The following is a 19,824-nucleotide window of genomic DNA, read 5'->3' as shown; positions in this document are numbered from 1 at the left end:
CAATGCGGACTTGCATAAAGAGACACACAATAAACTTTATGACACGCAATAAACTTATAACAATGGTGGCTTTGACTTAAAATAACTCGCCCACGCCTGGTTTAAATACAGAGTTGCTACATGTTTAGAATCTAAACAGAAAATAGTTTACTATAATAGTTAATAGTTTTGAATTAAATTAATATTACATTACTATATTTTTTCCCAGATAAATGTTTTAACTTAAAAAAAAAAAAAATTGGCATGATACTCTGCATTTAAACTGAGTGAGTCTCACCTCAGAACATATCGCAAGTTATATTTATTAACATGGATGAAGGCGAAGGCGAGGACTGCCATACTAATGTTTGGAAACCCATGCTGGCCCAACCTTGGAAATTGGCCGAGGCCCGGAAAATTTGATTTGGGTGTTTGTAGGTAAGCTACAGGTATGCGGCAAACACCTATTAGGATAGGACTGGAAGTTTGCAATTGTTGCTCTTTGTTTAGGCGTCAATGAAAACTCACGTTAACTCGAGCTACTCCATTTTTGGTTCTAAAAAGGTGAAATTTACATAGATATCGGTTCCTAGAGTAGTGATATCGAAGGAAATAATTTTATTTTGATTATGAATGGCATCCCAATACCATGATCGTACTACTTTAAAGTATCATGATGTGTGTGAGATGTGATATTTTCATCATATAAACACACTCTTTCTATACATTCAAAATATATTATATTGTCTTTGAGCCCGCAAGCAATGTAATATCCGTTTTATAAATGAAGTATGTGTCACTCTGATACAAAATGACTTTTTGTATATGTGAATACATATACTACACATTGTGTATGATTAATGTCTTTTAAAATATGATTGCAATCAACAAACTTGTGATTTTAATTTGACATCAGTTATGCCGATTATTGGTTAAATTACGCTACAGGCTAGGCATTTTTTTAGGTCTGATAACCTGTGGCGTTGCATTAGGCGTTGTCTATAGCTAAACTAGGCACATGTCGATTAACTGTTAGTAAATTGCTCATGGTTAATCCGTTTCGCTTTAAAATGTATACAACATGTATGTAAAATTTATACATTTTAATATTATTAATTACTAATGTACAGGTTGATCCGAAAAACACGAAAAGTATCAAAGTTGTGTTTTTTAAATGACACCCTGTATATTATTTTGTTTTTAGGTTCTACGGTCTAAATAAAAGTGAGTTCCATCAGAGTTTATCTCACTTAGAATTTACTTTCACTTTATTTTCTGAAAGTGTAGTAAAAAACCCGAAAACACGAAACAGTTAGCTATAGAAAAATTGATAATATTTGATAGATAAAGAATTTCATTTTACATCTGATATTATAACCATTTAAACTTCTAATTCTTCAGTCATAATTTTTAGACAACCTGTATACGTCATTTAAGTATTCATAATTGACAGAAAGCTCAATCGATTAGTAAACTTCAAGTTTGACCGTAGAATCTTAAAAATAAATTAATATACAGGCTGTTCTATTTCTCAAAATCGAATTTAACTGTTATCTTTCGTGTGTCAACGTATACAACCCTGGATAAATAAGGTATTAAAGGTGTTGTATCTCTCTGTCAATTACGAGCCCAAAGTATCTTTTAGATAACCCTGAAGATGTAGGTCAAATTTAAGGTATTAAAATGATGTTCCCTTTTGAGCCCAACATTTGTTTCTGTAAATTAGTAACCGTAAAATATTTTTCCCATTATCGATAAAATGATCCACCTATGGTTAATGATAATCGGCACAGATCAAATTTGCGCCTTGAAGTCACTCTTTTCGATTTGTAGTATGCAAATGATTGAATTTTCAATGTATAACATTTACATATTTTTCAAGCATTTTCTTTCAGTCGCCTCTTGTAACATTGGCACAAGAGCATTTCCAGGCATTGGATAAGATCTTCTAAGAATTTTCTTTGCTTATTAACAATTTAAAAAAATATTCAAAATTTCTTATATATTCAATATTTTCTTGTCTCACAATGTATTAAACACGGATAAAAAAGTTTTTTAATATGAAATTTTTTAAGTTGGTCTTGAAAATATTATTCAAAACTAAATCTGTCAAAACTGTATGAAGCGATATATAAATTCCAAGTTAAAATTTCTAATAATTTACATTAAAAATATGGATTATATTACGAGACAAAAAGTAGAGTCAGGTTATTCGTATCGAGATGGAATTTGGAGTGGAGGTGAACCTAATTATGAAAAGTTGTCTGTTAATTTAGGCGTCGTATTACATCGAAAATTATATAATCGGCGAAATGAAATATTTCAGGTATAAATAAATAATTAAATAAATAAAAAAAATAAAAAACCCGATATAAAATATGGGCCTAATGGATAAAACAGGTACTCACGAATCTTGAAGAGAATACATCTTTAAAGTTTAATATATTGCTTACATAATTTCATAAATTAGAAAGAATTAATTAAAATTTACTGCAAATTATCTATTAAGCATAATCGATTTCAAGAGTACTTGCCTGTCTTCTAAGTTCCTTAGGAATACAACTTATGGTAGTTAGTACATTTTAAGCAACTGAGCAATTAGGGTTGACTTTCCAATTTCCAATTTCTAGATAAGCTTTCAGTTTTATAAATTGGTGTTTCGCCTACAAAGAGACAAGCCACATTTGTCGCTTATTTGATACAGATGATGAGTACATTGTAGTTGTAATGCGTATTTATAATACTAATAATCAATCTGGGCATTGAGACGAATTTGTAATTTTAAGAATGCAGTTGATAAACCTTTTAAAAAGCGTAACCATAACTTATGTGATACATCGAAGGTTATTCATAGCCTTTATTTTGTTGTGCAAAAACGAATCAAGTATTCATCTTTCGAATAAATCTGGTTATTACGTTTATGGATATAATTTTTAGAATTATTTGTTTTTGTTCATAATATAAGATAAAAACTTTTAATTGGACAAAGTTTCGTGCACACATAATTGATCTATACCTAATTGTTAATTTATTTAAGATTGATCCTAAAACAAAAACACACCAAACCTGCAATGAAATACGTGATCACGCTGTTAATTTTTCTACATACCTTAAACACGTTATAGAAGTAAACGTTGGTGATGTGATCGCATTGTGTACCCATAATGATAAGTATTCAATTATTTTAGTATTGTCATCCATTTATTTGGGTTTGCCTATTTTTTGTATTGATCCCGAATTAGAGCAAGGTAAATCATTTGTATCATTATTTGTCAAACAATTAGAAGTAAAAGTACTATAGTAGTAAACAATAATTAGAAATAAAAGTACATGAAACTTATTTCTTCAAACTATTTTTAGCTAAACTTAGCGATTTAATGCATTTAGAACACAGTTAGCTTCCGCACGCCTCTTTTTTTTTAAATCTCCGAAATTTTAGTAAAGTATCCATTTAAAATTATCCTTAGTGTTATGTACTCCGTTGTCTCTGGGACAAGTTAATTTTTTCATAAATAGTGCTTTTAAAAAGTTAATTACCCATTACCTCAATTATTTAAAGCACAAAATAATCTTCGAAATCAGTAGTAAGAATTTTTTGTTCATTTTAATTTCAGAAATTAAATAATTATTTATTAAATATACCGAAAATTGAGATAATAAGACTGGAACGAAAATTTAAACGTTTTAAAGCTAAACTTTTTTAGGTGAAATAAATCGAATTGTTGAAATAATAAAACCAACTTTGCTAGTTTGTGAAAAAGAGTATTTGTTTAAATTTAAAAGTTTGCAAATTAAACATAAACTTGAAAAGAATGATCAGTTTGATATAAATTATTTATCATCACCAATACGCGAAAAAAATTTAATCCTGAAAATGCTGATCCAACAAAAGCAATTGTCCTTTACATGTGTACAAGTGGATTTACCGGCCCTCGACGTATTGTTCCATACACACAAAACTTTTTCTACAATACAATTTATCGAATGCAGTAAGTTCGTTTTTCAAGATTCCATAATCAAAATAATAATCGAATTAAGTCTGGTTTCCACGTTGGAAAATTAAGTTAGTGCGATTTGAAATTTTTCTTATCCCAAAATATCATGATATCATGACTTGATGGATAACAAACGACACCCCTTCAAATTAAACATACATTTTATAACTGTAGAGATTAACTATAAGTTATACAATAACTAAATGAGCATCATAGGTCAATTGGGTCTTGGATCCGTAGGACCCATCTTGTAAACCGTTAGAGATAGAACAAAAGTTTAAATGTAAAAAATGTTCCTTATAAAAAATTAAACAACTTTTGTTTGAAACATTTTTTCGTAAATATCACTGTTTACCCGTGAGGGCGCCAATTAGGCGGAAATTTTATAATGTACTGTACTTGATTATCAGTTATGTATGTGTCACATGTTTGTATGTGTAATGTGATAAAGAAATCAACACTGACTATGCATGGTATTTCAACAATTAACTCAGTCAATTGTTTGTTTTCACTTGTTAATCTTCACATTTTTTTCGAAAATCATTAGTTTCTGAAGAAATGCGACTTAACGTAAAAAATTTTTCTAAAGCTAAAGATTTTCGAAAAAATGTTTTAAATAGAAAATGTTAGTTTGTGTATGAGAATCAATTGTAAATGAGCAACATAGGTCAATTGGGTATTGACCTATGGGTCCGTTGGACCCATCTTGTAAACCGTTAGAGGTAGAATAAAAGTTAAAATGTTAAAAATCTTCCTTATAAAAAAATAAACAACTTTTGTTTGAAACATTTTTTCGTAAACATCACTGTTTACCCGTGAGGGAGCAAATTAGGCGTAAATTATATGGTATGTATTATATGGGGATATCACTTACGTATGTGTGACATGTATGTATGTATAATGTGATAGAGTCATCAACACTGTCTATGCATGGTATTTCAACAGTTAACTCAGTCAATTGTTTGTTTTTACTTGTTTTTTAAATAAAAACAGCGCAATAAAAATAAAACATATAAATACAAATGCGTTACTTTTACCTTATAGAACTTAAATGCATTATATCTTAAATTTGACTAATTTTTGAAGCGTTGCGTTGACCTCACAGACTTTTTATCAAAATTATTTAAATCAAGATGGTGGTACTTAAGAAATCAAAATAACTAAATATTTCAAAGCAAAAATCTATTGAAAACTATTTTTAATTGTACACTTTGATTTTTGGTAGAAATATTGTGACACGTCATGATATTTTATTGAATATTTTACCCTTATGCCACTGGGGAGCAGTTTGGTCATTATTATTTTGTCTTGTATTTGGATCAACAAATATAGCTGTAGAATGGTCTTCTTCAATGAACACATTAAAATTAATTGAAAAGTTTAAGGTAAGTAATGGTTATTAATTATTAATTAATGAGATTAATGTGTATAGAAAAGATTGAGAATTAATATGTATAAATGAATTTGGGCCTTATGAATTGTTAGACTTTGTTTTCTTATTAAATCATTGAAATAGTTATATCAGTCACAATGAATACGAATTTATGCATCCAGGTGTTAATTGTAAATAGAGGCGAAAAAGGCATCTAATATTTGACTTCATCCGTTTAATTCGAAACTACAACAATAAAACATTAAATATTAAAAAATATTCTCATTCACATTCTAATTCGTTTGCATTCGAGTTGCCCTTTTCTAGCTTTCTGGACTACGATTTTTTTACTCCTTTAATTTTTTGAAAAATTTACAGTATTTTCTAGATAACTTTTTTATCCGACTACGCCAGAAGGAGGGCTATGTTTTTCAAGTATATGTATGTATATTTTATTGACACGCTATGCAGCCTAAACGGAGCCCGATTGTGTTAAATAAAAATTGATAAGAAAGAAAACAAGTCCAGTAGTTTACATAGCGACTTTAACAGTTGGGATCCATTAAATCCATAGATCATCTCAAATCGTCTCAATAATGAGCTCCGACTGTTAAAGTCGCTATGTAAACTATTGGACCTCAATCCCTTTAATATTATTGGATAGGTTTGGATTATTTTTGATGAAATGACACATATACACGTCTATCCAGAAAGATTTCTTCCGCGCCCTATCCTTTATTGTCTATTAAAAAAAAGATATTTTAACTATTTTGCAATTATACTCTCTAGGTAACATGCTTAAACATATATACAAAACATTTAATGTACATTTGTTTAAATCCAAAATTGGAAAATTATCCTCACACGAAAAAGCTACGTTTAATATGGTCCCGTGGTAAATCAATTCCAACTGAACAAATGAAATTCATGCGGTCAGTATTCCAATGTACTCATCTAGTCAACTGTTATGCGTGCGTTGAATTTGGTGGTTGTGTGACTCATTTTGATCCCACTTACGAATATGATATGAACGTTATGAAAATAAATTCGGTCGGACGTTTGAGGCGAGGATGTGAAGCGAAGGTATGATAATGTTTTGATGAAAATTTTGCTATTAAATGCAAAACTACAAAAGTGTTACGAAACAGTGAACTCCTTGCTAAATTATTGGAAGCAAGTAGTATTGATCTTATATGGCTTTCCATGCACTTTTACAAGATCAAAAATTCTCTTATATCTATTTTAGATTGTAGATATCGAAACAAGAAAGCTGTTAGGGCCTAATCAAGATGGCGAACTATTAGTGAAGACTATAAATATGCCACGAAAATATTATTCTCGAAATATTGAACCAGATTATACAGAAGACGGTTGGTATGTAACCGGGGACTATGCTAAGTTCGATGAAGAGCAATGCTTGTATATCGTGGGTCGGATAGAAAATTTACTTCACTTAAAATCAAATTTGGTAAAGTATTTTTAGTTAAATGATGTTCAATTTTTCTATTCTATTTTGTTTTCGTAAGGTAGTACATTCGTGAAATGGCTTTTGCTAGGTATTCAATAAAATTGAAATTTATTATTAATAAAAGTGTTCTGTATTTAATAAAAAAGGCAAAAATTTTCACCGCCTGTGGAATGAGGAAGAGGGTGGAGGGCATAATAACACGCTGGAGAGATACCTTTCAATATATCTCGGAAAAAGTTCCTACTCTTTTTTTAAAAAACAATGTAGTGAAACATTAAGTTATGACGAATTTTTGAGACTAAGAAAACGGTTCTTGTCTATCTTGTTAAAAAGATATTAGAATATGAACATTGGGGTCGCTGAACATGAATATCGCGACAGAATCGGGCACAAGGTATCTGATTTTGCCGCGATGTTCGTGTTCACTCCTAGTAACTAGTTTGGACTCCAGTAGACGTTAGGGCGTTTATCATGGGCACCAGGTACCTTAAAAACCAATTCTGAACTTTTCTAAATTTTTCTGACATAAGAATGCACCGGCAATAATATCCGCTTGAGGAAGTGATTGTCAAATCCGTCGAAGTTCGTTATCGGAATCTTTAACTCGTATCTCATAACGAGAGTCATTTTTATAACTGTAGTGTAATGATAGTGTACTTATACATTTAAAGGGTCTTTTCAGTTTTTTAGACAAAAAATCGATGTTGTTTTATGCATTGTTTTTTGGAGAAATTTTATTATTTATTGCAAGCAATATATTACATAATATTTTACAAGTATTAAAAAGTACTTTAAAAAATTTGTATATCGACTCTTTTCGTTCACCGGAAATGTAATACTGAATCACTTTAAGAGCGACCTCAGAGCTCTAAATGGCGAAATAACCACAAGATAGACCTGATTGTTTCTTCATTCATATGTGGTGGCTTCATTATAACGAGCATGAAAATTCTTATGAAAGAGAAAAAAATGAGAAGAGTTCTTTTGCGGCCGCGGCGGCCACTTAGTGTTAATAAATGATCTTCTGTTCTAATCTAATAATTTTTGTTATTCTATAGCACCATATTACCCCGGCATTCAACAAGATAGGCTGCCGGACAAAATGTTTTTTAGAATTTTTATTCAATTATCTTTCTGTTAAAATATTTTTAAATTGTTATTCGAAAATTATAAGGTTACCGCAACCAAAACTTTTTTGGTCTCCTTAGGAAAAGGAGATGTATTTATAAATGATATCACAAGACAACGAACAAGAAAATCAAAGGTTAATTATTTTTTTTAAATCGTATGAGTAATGCGAAATTTTTCACACACTTTAATAACGAGAAATAATATTTTATTCATTATGCAGATATCTCCACATGACATCGAATATATAATAACTCGAATGCCAACTGTAAGGAGTTGTGGTGTTGTGGGCTTACCAGATCCTGTTCTGGGTGAAGTACCAGTTGCATTTGTTGTAAAGGAGCCAAATGCTGTAGTCACTGAAAAAGATATAATCAAAACCGTTGCTTGTGAGTTCTGAATATGTTTTAATAAAATCTAAAAATTGCGATGATTTACTTATTGATTGTTTACTTATTGTAGTGGAGGGAAAAGATTATCAACGCTTACGAGGTGGTGTTCATTTTATTTCACAATTACCTAGCTCAGTTGTGGGCGGAATATCAAGAAGAGAATTAAGAAAATTATTACCAACGTTAAAACCAAACAACAGTTGCAAGTGTGGGTGGATTTAGAGAAAATTGAATTTATGCATAGAAATTTTTACTGTTGACTTGTTTTAAATTTAGTAGTAGTTATTATAGAAGTTCCTGATTCACAATCCTTTTGTTTTTCATAGAAAAGGTTAACTGAAATTACAAAATATTCTATTCTTCAATCTAGGTTAGCTCTTCGTACATATATTTTAACAAATCAAAAATATTCATTCAAATATTGAAGTCGACAAATGGAAATATTTAAGGGCAGACTTGCCGTAAGGGGATTCGGAAGAGTTCGGTGTGCCGGTGACCTCCAAAATAAAAACCGTGCTGGTGGCGCAAAAATTAATGAAAGAATTTCTAAAATCATTGCCGGTCAAATCATTGCCGTTAAAATACGTTTACCTTTTTTGCGTATTGAACCGACCCTTGTATAAGTTCCCTGTGGGCCGCTCATCGCCAGTCAATCTCCGAAAATATTTTTAATATTTCTTGCTGGAAATATTATCCTTGAGATTTTTGAGAGCTGACTACGATTTTAGTTTTTTTCAAGTAATAATCGTAACGAACAATCTCAAAATCTTTTAATATATCATAATTAATCAAAATTAAAAATGATTTAAGGTTTTAACTGCTTCATTGTTAAAAATCACTGTTTAACGGCAATTTTCTTTATATTTTGTATTTTTCGCTTCTTAAATGAAAGCGGTGCCCCGGACAAAAAATGAAGATTTTAGCGGCAACCGTATGGATATTTTATTTCGGTCAAATGTAGTGTTTTGTTAATAGAATTCACAGCTTGTTTGAGTAAATATCTCACAAGATTTTCGACTTTCCGTGAATTTTTTACACTTTCTAACCCCAAATAGTGTAAATATCCCCCCTTCTATCGCCGAGCACCGTAAGTGCTAGTAATCAAATGGAATATTTTGGCTCAGAAAAATTATATCAAGATGCAACTTCCGGCAAATGAAAGAGAAAAAAGGAAAATTTTAAGCCTAGGCTGATCTCAATACGACTATAGTTTTTATTAATATTTACGCTCATTGAGAGTGGGAAGTGAAAAAAATTTCACGGAAAGTCGCAAATACCTTATAATTAAATTGATAATTTAATGGAGAGTGTTCTTAAATACATTTCACGTGCGAGTTTAGAGTTCCGTAGCCGAAAATTTCTCAGGGTTTTTTAAATTTTGTATATTTTACTTGTTAACAATGAAGCTGTGGTTTTTAAATTTTTTCACGATCGTGTATTCAGCGCAATGATTTTGACTTCGCACCCTTTGAGCGCCAAGTGTTTATCAGCATCTGGGGTAAATGAAAATACGATAGCTAGGTAATTTTTTCAAAGGTTAAAATTATTATAAACTTAATTAAAAACCTATTAACATAAATTTTCCATCTTATATTTTATAATATATGACCTTGGGCAAATTGTTTACTATAAAATAAAAATGATTCATTCATTTCATTCATAAAAAACGCAAGAGGTATAAATAAAAAGCTAGAAGTCTACAAAAGATCTATTCAGGCGTTGCATTGCTTTGGTTATATTTAGAGATATTCATCGAATAATGTGCTGTCCTTATTCAACAGAATACGTCAAATTAGCCTCTCTATATCACTAAAATTGAAATTGAGAATTGAAATTTATGCACCGAATTTCAATATCTTTGCTCAAAGGTTGGTGGTCGCAATTGAGTTTACAAAATTTGAATAAAAAATGGTAATAAAATATGTTATTAAACAAACAAAAAATTAAAAATATTACTGTCAAAAATAATTCTTTTAGTGTGTTTTATTTAGTAAAAATATAAAATAAATATTATAAAATTTGTTTCCCATATAATCGCGCATGTTTAATCAGATGACTACGGTTTAATTCATTATTCACTCAAGGTCATGTTGCTTAGCATACACTTATCTAGGTCGCATCAATACATGCACACTGTACAAACACTCATAGGTTACAACACTCATGTGACGAGTGCGCACGTGTGTGTGTATGTGTGTGTTATTATTGGAAATTTTTTTGAAGTAGTTTGATAATATTTAGTGTATGATTTTATAACAACTCAAGTTATTTAAATTTGTTTTAGTTTGGAAATAAAATTATTTGGCATTCAATTGTTGTTAAATTATTTGTTTAAAACTACAACATAATTATGGCTGAATGTTCAGTGTATTGTAGTGATTCCGGTTATATTTGGAAGGGTAAAGATTCAACGTGTGAACCGTTGACAAACAGTTTAGGTATTCTGTTATTAAAACGTTTACAAGAACGTCAAAATGAAATTTTCACTGTAAGTTATTTTTAGAATGTAAACAGAGTATTTCGAAATGTATACCGGCAACTCTGCCATAGTTTGATAAAGCATATATACCAAAAATTTGTTGTTTTTGTCTTTATAACACTGTATAACAATTATATAACGCTTAAAGTATAGTACAATTAGGTATGTTTTATCAAAATACAGCAGAGCTACTAACAGAAACTTTTTATCAGTCGAATCGCTCATGTCCATCAGAATTTCGAAGTATGTGCAAAACCATTGGCTTTTGCGTTGCGTTATAATTTTAAAATATTCATATGGTTTATATGGCAAAAAAATTAATCTTATTATTAATCTATACCTTACAAAAAATGATTATCTTTAAGTACACCTTCGATTGATTCAAGTTTTTTGTAAGTGGCAGCTGGTTTTATATGAAAGCCATTTTAGATGAACTGAGATTTCTTGTTATATATAAATATTAAATATTTTTTAAACGTTTCTAAAAAAATTTGACGTTCATAAAAATACCTATTTTTACAAAATTTTTAAACTATAATTATAAACAATGAATAATATAAAACACCACCAAGGTCACATTTTAACACTATTACTTGAGTTATTTTACTCATTAAGGTTGCTGACGCGCTGCAGAAAAAGAAACACCATTAACTAAAAATTTTGTGCAACTTTTCTTAAACATGTCGTGAAATAATGCAAGTGTTCCAGAAAATATCTTGCCGTAAAATAACATTAGTTCTTGTAGGAGAGTCATCATAATTTAGGCATTAATCACGATTTAACAATGATAAAGGCAAGCTTATTTTTTTATAAAAAAATTATGTTTATTGTAAATAACAAATAATATTTAGGAAAAATTCCAAGAAAGAATCGAAATTTAATCAATTCCCATAACTTTTCAGGCAATCTTTTTAAAAGTTTAATTGTGACTTCTTAACATGTTTTAGAACAATTTCTCAAAATTTTTGTTTTTATACCTTGCATATATGTAATATGCAAGGTATACTAAGTTTAGTCCCAAGTTTATAACGCTTAAAAATACTGATGCTACGAACCAAATTTTGGTATAGGTGTTCATAAAATCACCTAATTTGTCCATTTCCGGTTGTCCGTCCGTCTGTGGACACGATAACTCAAAATGAAAAAAGATATTAATCTGAAATTTTTACAGCGTACTCAGGACGTTAAAAGTGAGGGCGAGTTCGTAAAGGAGCAACATAGGTCAATTGGGTCTTGGGTCCGTAGGACCCATCTTGTAAACCGTTAGAGATAGAACAAAAGTTTAAATGTAAAAAATGTTCCTTATCAAAAATTAAACAACTTTTGTTTGAAACATTTTTTCGTAAACATCACTGTTTACCCGTGAGGGCGCAAATAAGGCGTAAATTGTATAGTGTATATTATATGGGAATATTAGTTATGTATGTATGTGTATATGTTATAGAGTATTCAACACTATCTATGCATGGTATTTGAACAATTAACTCAGTCAGTTGTTTGTTTTCACTTGTTAATGGTATTATTAGTGCCTAAACAACGTTTTTTTAAATTTAAATTTGTCATGGTAGAAAACCAGTCAATGTCACATAATTTTCAGGGTAATTGTATGCATACTACATGCAGTCGTCATTACTTCCTGTGTTTTATTTAAAGGGAATATATTTTAAATCGAAATTTAAAAAAATAACAGAAATAGTCACGATATTGAGTTCATGAGATTTTTATGTCTTTGAGTTAGAATATGACGTTGGGTCTGCGGGCACCATTTCTAGCTCGCATGAAGCGTAAATTGTACATGACACGCATGGTTTCCAGTGGGAGTACATTTCAGAGCTAACAAATAATTTATGATCAATATAACGCTTCAAAAATTTGAAAAATTGCACCCATTGTGTGATATCATACCACGGATTATGGATGGATTAAACTACTCGATAAAAAGATTGCAAATTCGACTTCCAGATTATGTTTTGTTGAATTCAGCACTGCCCCTCACTTAAAAAAAACATGTTAGTAGTTATTCCTTTAAAGAAAATTGCATATGAATAAATTCAATTCAATCCAATGATTTGATGATTCAATTAAATCCCGGTAAGCGCAAGTATACCTCCGCTATTGTTTCGGGCAGAAAGAAATAAGTTGGGCAAAAATACAAGATTTATTCATTTTATCAAAAAATGTAATCATTTTCTTAAATTAAAAGGTTATTAGAAAATCCTCATATATCTTGCAATCAAATTTTACAGATTGATCCAGACACTGATACAACATACACGTGTGGTGAAATTCGTGAATTGGCCGTAAGATGTGCAATCGAGCTAAGATCACGTGGCTTGAAAAAGGGTGATGTGATTACGATTTGTGTCAAAAATCATCGGTACTCTACAGTTCCATTTTTAGCAGCTATATTTTTGGGAGTAACTGTTAGTGTGATGCACGAGATTTTTAATAAAAGTAAATATTAAGGCATCTCCTCATAATACGCACTCAATACGGTTATTGACACCAATCGCAGATTCACTCAGTAATATAACTAAAATATTAAATTTAGTTAAATCAATAAAAAGTACGTCACAGCACGTATATCACCCGTGAAAGCATCTGTAATCACTGAATGTAACAATCAACCAAAGAAGTAAGCACTTATTTGCTTTAAAGTTGCGGTAATAAGTTTTTAGTTAAACTATGAAAGAAACGCATAAGTATTTTACATACAATTTTATCGCATTTACAAAAAGTATTTACAAAATTAATTTTCAAAAAATTTGAATATTCATATTATGTTGTCAATTGTGTTTGTTCCAATCAAATTTTGGCATGAAATATCCAGGTTTCATTTTTATTTGGGATATTTTCCCCAGTTTAGTATTAACCACATAATTTTCAATGGTTTTTTTTTTCTTTAACAATTTTTCAAAACTGTACTTGCACTAAATTTAAAATTTTTCGATAAATTTTGAAACATAAATAATAGAAATTTTGAAGCATCATAAGTACTATATGTTGAGCAACTTTGAGTGTCTAAGGTGTGAATGCGGCAGTAATTTTAATTTATCTAAATTTTATTTTAGAATTTATAAAGAATTTTTATTTTTTCCTTGCTAGTTAAAAGTCTATCTATAAGCCCATTCACAATAAGGCCGAGGTTGTATAGATTAGGCCAATAATATATGACAGGCATAAAGAAAAATGATCAAAATGCATCATTTCGAAAATAAAAATTTCATGACCGGATTTTTTCTAGAGTGGCATATTCTAAGGAGTGCTTTTTTAGGTTTAATGTTTTTAAATATAATAATGTAGAAAATGTTTAGGGGAAATGGAACGTTTATTAGTATTATTTAATTCGAAGATGATAATCTGTGATTCAAACGTCCAACAAAAATTACAAGAAGTATGTGATGAAATGAATTTGAAAATTCCTGTTGCATTAAGCGATACAGACTTTGAAAATAATTTTTGCAAACGCTCAGATCTTGAGACAAATTTTGAAGCTGTTGATGTCGATGTTGACAAAGATATTTTAATTTTATTGTGTTCCAGTGGAACAACAGGATTTATGAAAGGTATTGGACACACTCATAAAACTTTTTACCATGCAGTATGTGATACAAGGTATTGAAATCATATTTCAAATTATACCAATACGGTATAAGTAAAAATTAATTTTACATTTTATATTTTAGCCACGTTATAAATAAAGATGACCGTTTCCTTTCATATTCTCCTTTGGTTTGGAACTCTCAAGCTTGGCAAATTATATGTACAGTACTGTTCGGATCAATTCGTATAGCAGCTAATTGGACGAATTCAACAAACGCTCTAAAATTTATTAAAAAATACAAGGTTTGAATGTTTTTTACCTTTTTTATCTATACACGTGTGTAAAGCAAAAAAATTAAGTAAACTTTGGTAAAAATAATTTTGTTTACCGATTATTTTACTTTTTTGGTTAGGTAAATTACATGATTTCGAATCCTAACAAATTCATGGATATTTGCACAAATCCTAATTTTGAAGACTATCCAGAAGTCAAAAATTTACGTGTTGCTTGGACACGTGGTTCTCCAAACACTGAAGAACAAATGCATTTCTATCGATCGAAATTACCAAAGACTCATGTTATGAATGCAATCGGATGTACTGAAATGTCTATGATGATAGCGTACTTTGATTCAGTTACAGAATACGAATTAAACAAGTCCAAAGTATGGTCTGTGGGACGATTGTGTCCAGGTGTACAAGCTAAGGTAAACGTAATTTTAAAAAATTACTTTCCAAATTTGTTTAAATATTTTCATACTAATAGATTGTGGATACTGCTACAAGAACCAAATCTCTAGGACCCAATCAAGAAGGTGAACTACTATTGAAAGCAAAATGCATGTTTTCTGGTTACTACTTGAACCCTGATGCTACTAAGAATGCTTTTACTGATGATGGGTGGTATATTACTGGTGATTTAGCAAAGTTTGACGATGACCAATGTTTATACATCGTGGGTCGCTTAAAAGAAATTTTAAAATATAACGCGATAATGGTAAGTAATTTTTACTTCTGGTAGAAATTTTTTCAAATTTATGTATAAAAATTTATGTAGATCTCCCCGTCCGAAATTGAATATATAATCAATCAACATCCAGCTGTAAAGGATAGTTGTGTAATGGGCTTTCCACATCCAATTTCTGGAGATTTACCTTTAGCATTTGTTGTAAAACATCCCGACGTACAATTAACTGAAGATGATGTTATTAAGTTGGTTGAAAGTAAGTGTACTAATTATTTTTGTATAACCTCCCAACATTTTTAATTGATCACCTTATCTCTAAATTTTAAAAACTGGTAATCCTACTGGTTTCGAAGTGCTCTTTTTTTTTATTTACTTTTTTTATGACTGGCCGACATTATTTTTTCTACTTTACCAGTTCGATTATTATTTTAATTTTTAGAAAATGGGTCAGATCCACAAAGACTTCGCGGTGGTGTTGTATTTTTGCCAACTTTACCGTATACTGCAACTGGAAAAATACGTAAAAGTGAATTAAAAAAGGTCATTGAAGAATTGGTGGCCAAACGCACTTAACAAATTGAAATGAACGTACATGTTAACATAAAAAGAACAGACTTATTTTAATAATAAATTTGTTACAAAATTTGTGTTGTGGTTTTTCTTTTTATATAAAAGCGATAAATATATTTGAGGCTATACATTCTTGTTCAATATATTTATCAAGTGACCAAGACCAAAAGGAGATGGGTGGTAACCATTTCATTCTTCTTTGTCGAGGGATGAAATGAACTGAGAATGGATTATATTAGCCCCAAGAGATTTAACCAACTGTATATTATAGTCACGAGTTGTGTATTGGTATATCAAAAATAATATTGTATAATACGGGTTTACCGATTATGATTCCTGTTAAATTATTTCGTTTTTGGATCCTATTAATATAGATCTTGATGTTGGCTAAATTGTGTAGTAGTCAGTCGCTTAAAGATGCATTCACGTGAATCTCTACAAGTCTAACCAAATTTTTTTCTACGCATATGAAAATTTTTATTATACAGGTAAAAAGCTAAAAATTGGCATTGGTGGCATTGTTGTATCCAAAACTACGATAAATTTCATTTAATGGGATTATAATTTTTAAATTTCTTTTAATGCTGGTGACTGACTGGTGTACCCACTCACTATTTAATTGCCGATATTTAATAGTATATTTCCCGGCGGAGTAAAATTTATTGATTAAGGCTTTATAAAAATATAAAAAGGATACAGAGAATAGGTTGAGTATTTTATTAGTAGTTGCAAATTGAATTCATTAAGATATTCGAGAGTAGCTAAATAAGAAGTAAGAAGAATAAGTGAATGATTAAAAGTAAATTTTAGTTACTAATAAGCCTATTATTCTGTTCTTAAAGTTTTGATTTAGCCAATTTGAAATAGGTAAAAAACGCACCACATACTGTACTTAGAAAGCGTTATGAAAAGAAATATCCATCAAAAAATAATAATAAAGATAAGACTTTTAATATGAAATTTGTAAATTAATAGTTAATATTATGTTCACTATCACTGGATAATCAAAGCCAATAAAAAAGTATCTCTTAAAAGTAATAAACGAAAAAGAAAATAAATTCATAGCCCCGTATCATTTTTCTCTTTATTTCTCGATCAAAGTTCTCTCTTCGTTACCCAAGCGACAATTTTCCTTTCAGTTCTTAAGTCTTTAATACTACATTGTTAGTATGTAGTCTCTATAATATTCCATTTAGTAGGTACAATACAATAACGTTTTTAGTCTACCGGTAAATATGTTTGTCGATCGACCAACTGCTTGACCTGACCCTGTTTGCTTGTTTAAGTACATAGTAGCTTTAGTTGCTGTTACCTCATTCCTGTGTGAACACTATTGGGAACTGATTTTAAATGGATTGTAAAACATAACTGGATTTCGATCAATTTGTTATTATGTTTCTTTTTTTAAACTGTTTTTATTGAATCTACAATAATTTCTTTTTATCATTTGATTACTTTATTAAATCGTGTGCTTTCAATCATGTCTATTCGATTGTAAATGCGTGTAATATGCCAAGCATACATAAAGTCTTTTGTTTTGTGTATTTTATCGCATGATTGAATTCATTGATTTTATTCAATAATTCATAATTGTATTATTTTCTTTAAACATGTTTATTACAAACAATTATCGAGTAAATTACTTCATCGAATAACTTAAATCAATTATTTATACTTTTTATTAGATCGGGATCTAAAGGGTTGCGAAGTTGTTAGATATAATCAACGATTATACTCACACATTCGAGACGATAAAATAATCAACCTACCTACAGGTTAGGTTAGGTTATATTGACTGCCCACGAAGGACACACTTAGGCTATAGAGCCCATTGTGATACCATGTATGTATTTTACCACCTTTCCGCTGATAATTTCATTCATTAGCTCCTCACTGCTCCTTCAAGCATATACCCTGCACTACACCAGCCCATCACAACTATTAATTAAATTAATTTTGTTGCGACGGCGGGAATCGAAACCGCTATCCTATGCATACCGCGGACGGAATTGGTTACGCTTTAACCAACTGAGCTAATAGGGCGACCTACCTACGCGTCAAATAAAATTTTTAAATTTATTAGTTTGATATTTAACGACTCTATCATACAACCTTACTAAATTAATATTAAAAATTTCGAATGTATTATAAATTAATTCATTTTGCCTCCGCGTGTGTGTGTAGGTTTTATAGTGTTTAAAGAGTGCTTTTACAATTTGTGTTAAAAATATAATGTATTTTACTGGAAAGACTCAAATACTTTTGGATGCTTTTATGTTTGGAATATAATGCTAGTTTTTGTGGAATAATATTCATATTGTAAGGGGCACTCATGAAACTTTCTTGGTTTTGGAATGTTGAAGATGTATACTACTTGAAGTTATAGGAATTTTGGTTTAAGAAATGGAATATCATAAATTCAAAATCTAAATTTTATTGTATTTAGATTTAATAAGAAGCATCTGCCTAGTGTTTACCAGTGAAGTGTCTGTCATTTAAGAATATTTCGGAAAATCAATACTTTCCGAGTTATTGGTGATGGAAATTCGGATTAGTAAACGTCGACAACGGGAATCGAAAGAATGATGAATTCTAAGCGTCATTCAAGCATGAAAAGTCAGTACTTTGCGAGTTATTCTCGATTGAAATTTGAGTATTTAACGTCAAATAACTGAAAAATTTGATGTTTTTTGAAAAGAAGTACATGGTACAAAGTACTATAAAAGTCCTTGAAAAAAAGTATCAAGTCATTTGTATGAAAATTGACTGAGTAATAATGAAAATAAAGTTGCTCGCACCTTTTTTTTTATGTTTTATTCAGCACAAAAACTGAACTGATAAATTTACCACGGGAACTAAAATTAATGCTTGCCACTTTTCAACTTTTTTTAGTTGATTTAAAACTTTTCATTTTTATACCATGTATATATGAAATATACTTAGTATATTAAGTTTAGTCCCAAGTTTGTAACGCTTAAAAATAATGATGCTAGGAAAAAAATTTTGTCATAGGTGTTCACTAAATCACCTAATTAGTCCATTTCCGGTTGTCCGTCCGTCCATCCGTCCGACCGTCTGTGGACACGATAACTCAAAAACGAAAAAAGATATCGAGCTGAAATTTTTACAGCGTACTCAGGACGTAAAAAGTGAGGTTAAGTTCGTAAATGAGCATCATAGGTCAATTGGGTCTTGAGTCCGTAGGACCCATCTTGTAAACCGTTAGAGATAGAACAAAAGTTTAAATATAAAAAATGTTCCTTATCATAAATTAAACAACTTTTGTTTGAAACATTTTTTCGTAAACATCACTGTTTACCCGTGAGTGCGATAATTAGGCGGAAATTTTATTTTATGATATGTACTATACTTGATTATCAGTTATGTATGTGTCACATGTATGTATATGTAATGTGACAGTGTAATAAACACAGTCTATACATGGTATTTCAACAGTTAACTCAGTCAATTGTTTGTTTTCACTTGTTAATGTTGTTTATAGTACTTTAAAAGTGTACTTACTATATACTTTGTTTTAAAAACATCAAATTTTTCAGTTTATGACGTTAAATACTCAAATTTGCTTAGAATTCATCCCTCTTGCGATTCCCGTTGTCATTTTCAACATATACTTTTCCATCCCCTAGAAGGTTTGGTTACCACCCCCTGTGCGAAAGCACTACTCGGCATCATATAACTTTTGTTTCTTGGGATCTTTTCTACTTATCGTCAAATTTTCAAGTCAATCGGAGCTATTGAAAAGATTTAGGGGTTTAATCCTCGTTTACTGGAGTATTGATTCTTTCGGAGAATTCTTAAAATATAATCTGGGTGACTAAATTCCAGTTTTAAAGCTAATAACTCCTGGTTTCCCGGCCTATATCCGATATTGTGTTAAATATTAAATTAAAGGATATGTGGATCCTGACAC

The 19,824-nt window shown here is 30.2% G+C and overlaps 2 protein-coding genes across 2 annotated transcripts; both read left to right on the top strand.

The window, feature by feature from the left end:
* The first annotated feature begins 3,885 nt into the window (after positions 1-3,885).
* On the top strand, positions 3,886-8,556 carry LOC123305886 (4-coumarate--CoA ligase-like 7). Its single transcript, XM_044887731.1, has 6 exons — positions 3,886-3,968; positions 5,200-5,359; positions 6,220-6,429; positions 6,593-6,772; positions 8,166-8,331; positions 8,405-8,556. Exons 1-6 carry the CDS (start codon positions 3,886-3,888, stop codon positions 8,554-8,556), a joined length of 951 nt encoding a protein of 316 aa, XP_044743666.1.
* Positions 8,557-10,580: 2,024 nt separating this feature from the next.
* Positions 10,581-15,968, top strand: LOC123300657 (4-coumarate--CoA ligase 1-like). Its single transcript, XM_044883265.1, has 8 exons — positions 10,581-10,822; positions 13,060-13,267; positions 14,128-14,428; positions 14,500-14,659; positions 14,770-15,063; positions 15,123-15,353; positions 15,414-15,579; positions 15,763-15,968. Exons 1-8 carry the CDS (start codon positions 10,685-10,687, stop codon positions 15,894-15,896), a joined length of 1,632 nt encoding a protein of 543 aa, XP_044739200.1. The 5' UTR covers positions 10,581-10,684; the 3' UTR covers positions 15,897-15,968.
* Positions 15,969-19,824: the final 3,856 nt, after the last annotated feature.

This window comes from Chrysoperla carnea, chromosome 1, assembly GCF_905475395.1.
Source record: "Chrysoperla carnea chromosome 1, inChrCarn1.1, whole genome shotgun sequence".
Classification (NCBI taxonomy): Eukaryota; Metazoa; Arthropoda; class Insecta; order Neuroptera; family Chrysopidae; genus Chrysoperla; species Chrysoperla carnea.
The sequence above is the reverse complement of the archived record's forward strand: the minus strand, read 5'-3'. Positions and strand labels throughout refer to the sequence as shown.

What these genes read in the sequence shown, in the direction of transcription:
- LOC123305886 (XM_044887731.1), top strand. Translation starts at nt 3,886, where the DNA reads ATGTGTACAAGTGGATTTACCGGCCCTCGACGTATTGTTCCATACACA. An exon ending in AATTAATTGAAAAGTTTAAG is followed by an intron (nt 5,360 to 6,219) that starts GTAAGTAATGGT and finishes CACACGAAAAAG; the next exon opens with CTACGTTTAATATGGTCCCG. An exon ending in AAGAGCAATGCTTGTATATC is followed by an intron (nt 6,773 to 8,165) that starts GTGGGTCGGATA and finishes TTCATTATGCAG; the next exon opens with ATATCTCCACATGACATCGA.
- LOC123300657 (XM_044883265.1), top strand. Translation starts at nt 10,685, where the DNA reads ATGGCTGAATGTTCAGTGTATTGTAGTGATTCCGGTTATATTTGGAAG. An exon ending in GTCAAAATGAAATTTTCACT is followed by an intron (nt 10,823 to 13,059) that starts GTAAGTTATTTT and finishes CAAATTTTACAG; the next exon opens with ATTGATCCAGACACTGATAC. An exon ending in AATTTATTAAAAAATACAAG is followed by an intron (nt 14,660 to 14,769) that starts GTTTGAATGTTT and finishes TTTTTTGGTTAG; the next exon opens with GTAAATTACATGATTTCGAA.